At 45.5% G+C, this 7147-nt stretch overlaps 1 protein-coding gene across 1 annotated transcript; it reads right to left on the bottom strand.

Annotated features, from left to right (window-relative positions):
- Positions 1-5764: 5764 nt before the first annotated feature.
- On the bottom strand, positions 5765-6727 carry LOC144273895 (olfactory receptor 10C1-like). Its single transcript, XM_077832610.1, has one exon. It carries the CDS (start codon positions 6725-6727, stop codon positions 5765-5767), a length of 963 nt encoding a protein of 320 aa, XP_077688736.1.
- Between the last annotated feature and the right edge of the window lie 420 nt (positions 6728-7147).

The raw sequence follows: 7147 nt of genomic DNA, 5'->3' as shown, positions 1-7147 counted from the left end.
ATTAACTAGGATAATTGGTTGTAAATGGCTCTGTTTACTTGTAAGCCTGCCTGTGTTCCAGTGAGTCAGGCCAGAAAGAATGGAGGCTTGGGGTATCACAGGATATGTGACCATATCACCTGGGACTGGAATCCATCTTAAACCTGGTGCTTTTCCATTTCGAAGGAGGGGTGGGGACCCAGAGAGACAAAAGATTCCCACCTTGTGCCGAAGCTATAAAAGTGGGTGAAACAGAACAAAGGGGTCATGAGAAATCCCCTAGTTACCACCTGAGCTGGAACTAACAAAAACTGTAGCAGGGGAAAGGATTGGGCCCAGACTAGGAAGGTGTCTAGTCTGTGAAAAAAGCTTATTGGAACAGCTCTGAGAGTGAGATTTACCTGTATTCAGTTTCTTAATGTATTAGGCTTAGACTTGCATGCTTTATTTTGCTTGGTAACTTACTTTGTTCTGACTGTTATTACTTGAAACGACTTAAATCCTACTTTTTATACTTAATAAAATCACTTTTGTTTATTAGTAAACCCAGAGTAAGTGATTAATACCTGGGGGAGCAAACAGCTGTGCATATCTGTCTATCAGTGTTATAGAGGATGGACAATTTATGGGTTTACCCTGTATAAGCTTTATACAGAGTAAATCGGATTTATTTGGGTTTGGATTCCATTGAGAACTGAGTGTCCGGGTGCTGGAGATAGGTGAGTTGCTGAGCAATTTTTGGTTAAATTCTGCAGCTTTGGGGGCGTGGATCAGACCTGGGTCTGTGTTGCAGGTGACTAGCATGTCTGGCTCAACAAGGCAGGGTTCTGGAGTCCCAAACTGGCAGTGGAAAACGGGCTCAGAGGTAGTTTCAGCACATCAGGTGACAGTCCCAAAGGGATCTCTGTGACCGAACCCGTCACACCCTGCTCAAAGCAGGACCAACCCCAACTAAATCATCCCAGGGAAGGCTTTGCCAACCTGGGCCTTAAAAACCTCTAAGGATGGAGATTCCACCATCTCCCTGGGTAACCCATTCCAGTGCTTCACCACCCTCCTAATAAAATAGTTTTTCCAAATATCCAACCTAGGCCTCCCCGACTGCAACTTGAGACCATTGCTCTTGTTCTGTTATCTGCCACTACTGAGAACAGCCAAACTTCATCCTCTTTGGAATCCCCCCTTCAGGTAGCTGAAGGCTGCTATCAAATCCTCCCTTACTCTTCTCTTCTGCAGACTAAATAACCCCAGTTCCCTCAACCTCTCCTCCTAAGTCATGTGCCCCAGCCCCCGAAGCATTTTCATTGCCCTCCGCTGGACTCTCTCCAATTTGTCCACATCCTTTCTGTAGTGGGGGGCCCAAAACTAGATGCAGTACTCCAGATGTGGCCTCACCAGTGCCGAATAGAGGGGAATAATCACTTCCCATGATCTGCTGGCAATGCTTCTACTAATGCAATCTAATATGCCGTTAGCCTTCTTGGCAACAAGGTAACACTGTTGACTCATATCCAGCTTCTCGTCCACTGTAATCCCCAGGTCCTTTTTGGCAAAACTGCCACTTAGCCAGTCGATCCCCAACCTGTAGCAGTGCATGGGATTCTTCCGTCCTAAGTGCAGGACTCTGCACTTGTCCTTGTTGAACCTTATCTGATTTCTTTTGACCCAATCCTCCAATTTGTCTAGCTCACTCTGCACCCTATTCCTACCCTCCAGAATATTTACCTCTGCCCTCAGTTTAGTGTCATCCATGAACTTGCTGAGGGTGCAATCCACCCCATCATCAATATCATTAATGAAGATGTTGAACAAAACCGGCCCCAGGACCGACTGCTGGGACACTCCACTTGATACCATCTGCCAACTAGATATCGAACTGTTGATAACTACCCGTTGACCCCAACAATCTAGCCAGCTTTCTATACACCTTATAGTCCATTCATCTAATCCAGTGATGGGCAAAGTTTTGGCCCGAGGGCCACATCTGGGTGGGGAAATTGCATGCAGGAGTGGGGCAGGGGTTGAGGTGCGGGATGTGTGAGGAGGTGCAGTGTGCATGAAGGGGCTCTGGGCAAGGGGTTGGTGCAGAGGAGGGGTGCGGGGTGTATGAGGGGTCTTAGGGCAGGCCATTGGGGTGCAGGAGGAGTGGGAGATGTAGCAGGGGGCTCAGGGCAGGGGGTTGGTGGCTCAGGGCAGGGGGTTGGGGTGCAGGGGGGAGTGTGACCAGGGGCTCAAGGCAGGGGTTTGGAGTCCAGGCTCTGGCCCGGCACTGCTTACCTTGAGTTGCACTGGGGTGGAAGCGGTGCGCAACGTGCCTACGGTAGGCTCCCTGCCTTCCCTGGCCTCGTGCCACTCCCGGAAGTGGCCAGCATGTCCAGCAGTGGCTCCTGGGGTGGGGTGGGGAGGGTGGCTCTGCTGCATGCTGCCCTCGCCTGTGGGTACCATACTAGAAGCTCCCACTGGCTGCGGTTCCCCCTTCCCGGGAAATGGGAGCTGTGGGGGGTGGAGCCTGCAGGCAAGGTCAGCGCACAGAGCCCTCTGCCCCTCTCCCCCAGGAGCCGCAGGGACATGGTGCCAGCCCTTCCCCCCTCTTAGCCCAGCAGCACCATGGGGGTGGCAATCCCTCAGGCTGGATCCAAAGCCCTGAGAGGCCGGATCCTGCCCACGGGCCATAGTTTGCCCACCCCTGATCTAATCCATACTTCTTTAATTTGCTGGCAAGAATAATATGGGAGACCGTATCAAAAGCTTCACTGGTCTCCTGGGTGCTGATGGACAAAATCCATCATCTCTCCATACCTGGCAAAGTTTTCATCCACCTATGTACCTATCTCCCATTGGCTTTCCTGATGCCCAACTCCTGTCTGTGTCTTTGAAACCCCTTCTCCAGTGTCTATGACAATGACAGTGCTGAAAAATATCAAACAAATGAAATTTTAAAAATGAAGGAAAAAAAAAATCCAAAATGAGAAAAAGTCCCATTTCCTCACATCTTTTTCCAACCAGCTCTCAGTAATGTTCTCAATTAGATAAAAACATAAAACAGTATTGCTTGAAAGTTGCAATGTAACATTACTTTATTTCTTAGAATGCAGACCCATAAGATGCAAGAACTCAAAAACGGAGGGACAAAGCAGGCCCCTCCCCACAACAGAGAGGCATAACTCTATGGTGATGGGCTGCAGAATGACTCATAATAACCAGAGCATATTCCCATACAAAGGTCTTTATTTAACATTCACTCTGGCTAAGGATGAATTAGTTTGTGACAAAGTTTCTGGCCTATAGGCAGTATGTGGCTGATCTAGGAAAAGAAGTGAAGAGTCGTGACTCTCGCACCTATGTCTTAACCACAAGACACCCAACCCTTGCTGGAAAACCCATTCAGCATGTATTTCTGTCCTGCCTGCTGTATTGTGGCACAGGATGACAGTTAGATCTCAGTGAACCACTGATTTTTCATTTCTCTGGCAGTTCTGGAAAATAAAAGCCTTACTACCAGGGTATGAAGGCATTCACACTTGCTTTTCCTAGCCCAATGACTACTCATTGTCATTCATGATGAGAATGAATAGTCTTTGGGCCAGAAAATAAGTCCAAGGATGACTCTGTGGTCTGGTAGTTAAGAAGCACACTTTGGCTGTGTGAGATTGAAGTTCAACTCCCTGTAACAAGGGCTATTTAATTATTTATACCTGATGGAACCACGTTAAAAGGACCGAGAGAGAGAGGGAGCTTGTGCAGAGAGTATTCTCTAGGCCAGTGCACTTGTTTCCAATGCGGGAGATTGGAGACTTCTCCCCTATCAGGCAGGGGGGATATTGAATGTGGGTCTTACACACACACACACACACGAGTGCTCTAACCCCAAGGTTAAATATTATAAAGGGCAGGTTGGTGTCCAGCATCTAAGTCCTGAAAGATTTTGATTGATTTTTGCTGAAAATATTCAGCTAATTTGAGTTAAATGAATTCATGAATTAGAGCTACATACCTCCAGCTTTCAGACCACATCACACGATCCATTGTCTACAGCCAAGCTCTATGATACAACCGCATTTGCTCCAATCCCTCAGACAGACACAAACAGGATCTCCATCAAGCATTCTTAAAACTACAATAGCCACCTGGTGAAGTGAAGAAATAGATTGACAGAGCCAGAAGGGTACCCAGAAGTCACCTACTACAGGACAGGCCCAACAAAGAAAAAAACAGAATACCACTAGCTGTCACCTACAGCCCCCAACTAGAACCTCTCTAGTGCATCATCAAGGATCTACAACCTATCCTGAAGGACGATCCCTCACTCTCACAGACCTTGGGAGACAGGCCAATCCTCGCTTACAGACAGCCCCCCAACCTAAAGCAAAGACTCACCAGCAACTACACACCACACAACAAAAACACCAACCCAGGAACCAAACATTGCAACAAACCCTGGTGCCAACTCTGTCCACATATCTATTCAAGGGACACCATCATAGGACCTAACCACATCAGCCACACCATCAGGGGCTCATTCACCTGCACATCTACCAATGTGATATATGCCACCATGTGCCAGCAATGCCCCTCTGCCATGTACATTGGCCAAACTGGACAGTCTCTACACATAAGAATAACTGGACACAAATCTGACATCAGGAATTATAACGTTCAGAAACCAGTAGAAGAACACTTCAATCTCCCTGGTCACTCAATAACAGACCTAAAAGTGGCAATTCTTCAACAAAAAAACTTCAAAAACAGACTTCAACAAGAAACTGCAGAACTGGAATTAATTTTCAAACTGGACACCAAATTAGGCCTGAATAAAGACTGGGAGTGGATGGGTCACTACAAAAACTAATTTTCCCTCAGTTGATATTCACACCTTCTTGTCAACTTTTGGAAATGGGCGATGTCCACCTTGATTGCATTGGCCTCCTTAGTACTACAGAAGTAATCAACCACTGAGAATAGGCCACTTCCACCTTAACTGAATTGGCCTCGTTAGCACTGACCCTCCACTCGGTAAGGCAGCTTCCATCTTATTATATATATACCGCTGACTGTATTTTCCACTCCATGCTTCTGTTGAAGTGGGTTCTAGCCCATGAAAGCTTATGCCCAAATAAATGTGTTAGTCTCTAAGGTGCCACAAGGACTCCTCTTTGTTTTTGCTGATACAGTCTAACACGGCTACCACTCTGAAAAATGATAACAGAGGATCCTAATCAGCGGAGAATGAATGTCATTGGCTTCAGTGGGAGTGGAAGAGACCCAGAGCCACTCAAAAGATGTTAAGCTCCTTGCAGAATTTGGGCACTTGTGTTCATGTACGGATGAATGTATGGATGCATGAAGCAGAGTGCTTTACTGAAATGTGTGTCTGGAAAAGAAAACATTTTTCTTAAAGAATGTCTCTTACAATATCAAGATATCATCACATCCGAAGAAGTGAGCTGTAGCTCACGAAAGCTTATGCTCAAATAAATTCGTTAGTCTCTAAGGTGCCACAAGTACTCCTTTTCTTTTTACAGTATCAAGTTTTGTATAAAGAAATGTGTATTAAATGTATGAAAGATTAATGCTGAAAAAGTATCAGAAAGAAAGAAAGAAAGAAAGAAAGAAAGAAAGAAAGAAAGAAAGAAAGAAAGAAAGAAAGAAAGAAAGAAAGAAAATGGATGAAGTAAGTTCAATGAGGGGTTCTCAAGGACTCTCCTATTCTCAAGGATTCCAATGGGTCATGTCTAAGAAACTATATCAGTTCATTTCTATTTTACTATATGCTAAAAGTTGTCCTTTAAGGTTCTATGTCTTTTCTGAAAGCAATCAGTTTAAGAATAGCTTTTCTCAGGGACTCAGTGACCTCCTTGTTTCTCAGGCTGTAGATGACAGGGTTGATCATGGGAGTCAGGACTGTGTAGAAGACAGAGAAGAGTTTGTGTAGGACCTTGTGAGTGTTAGCTGTTGGAACCACATAGACAGTAATCAGTGTCCCATAGTAAACTATAACCACAATGAGGTGAGAGGAGCAGGTGGAAAAGGCCTTTTGCCTCCCTGTGGTGGAAGGGATACTCAGGATGGTGGTGATGATACGAATATAGGATGTCAGGACCAGTAGACATGGCACAAATGTCCCTATGGCAGAGACAATAAATGTCAGCACTTGCACAGCCTGGGTATCGCCACAGGACAGCTTTATCATGGGTGAAAAATCACAAAAGAAATGGTCAATTCCTTTTGAATCACAAAACTTTGATTCGAACAAGAAAATATTTATTGTGGTGCAGCCTAGAAAGCTACTTATCCAGGATCCTGCCACTAGCTGGCAACAAACCCTGCCATTCATCAGAGCAGCATAACGGAGTGGATTGCATATCGCTAAGTACCGATCATAAGACATTGCCGCAAGCAGCAGAGATTCTGTAGCTGACAGAATACCAAAGAAATATGTTTGCAAAATGCAGCCCTTAACAGAAATGGTTCTGTCCCCAGTCAGGAGGCTGGCCAGCAGCCTGGGTAGCAAGGTGGAGGTGTAGCAGATCTCCAGGCAGGACAAGTTCCCCAGGAAGAAGTACATGGGGGTGTGAAGGTGGCAATCAGCCACAACTAGTGCAACAATGAGAATGTTCCCTGCCACAGTCACAATGAAGATCACTAGAAACACGAGGAAGAGAAGGGGCTGCAGTTCAGGGACATTCCCAAATCCTAAAAGGATGAATTCCACGATTGGTGTTTGATTTCTTCCTTCTGCTTTCTCCATAATCTGTATCTAGAAAAAGAAAACCATTAAATATTGATGGAGTGCACGCTGTCAGTTTGTGCTGTTGGATACACTAGCAGAAACCTGGAGTAGGTAACCTCATACAACTGCATCTCTCCACTAGAAGAATGAAGTTGTCAATAAACAGAGGAAGCCTAATATAATTAAGAGGTTGAGCTTCCAATACAGGTGAACCAAGAGCATAGAACCCTACTGATTACAGAAATATCCCCTCTAACTCCCTTAATCTCTCTTGAACTTTAAAGAAAGACCTTTAGGCTGGGATGTTGAAATCTTTATCCCTTCAGTGTCATATCAAGAAACCTAGAAGACATAACAAAAAATCAGTAGATTGGAAATGAAAACTATTGAGAGTTCAACCACGGGTACGTCTCCCCTGCAGCTGGGAGGTGTAATTCC

Source organism: Eretmochelys imbricata, chromosome 13, assembly GCF_965152235.1.
Source record: "Eretmochelys imbricata isolate rEreImb1 chromosome 13, rEreImb1.hap1, whole genome shotgun sequence".
Classification (NCBI taxonomy): domain Eukaryota; kingdom Metazoa; phylum Chordata; order Testudines; family Cheloniidae; genus Eretmochelys; species Eretmochelys imbricata.
The sequence above is the reverse complement of the archived record's forward strand: the minus strand, read 5'-3'. Positions and strand labels throughout refer to the sequence as shown.

Excerpts from the sequence above, each read along its gene's own strand:
- LOC144273895 (XM_077832610.1), bottom strand. The coding sequence starts at position 6,727 with ATGGAGAAAGCAGAAGGAAGAAATCAAACACCAATCGTGGAATTCATC.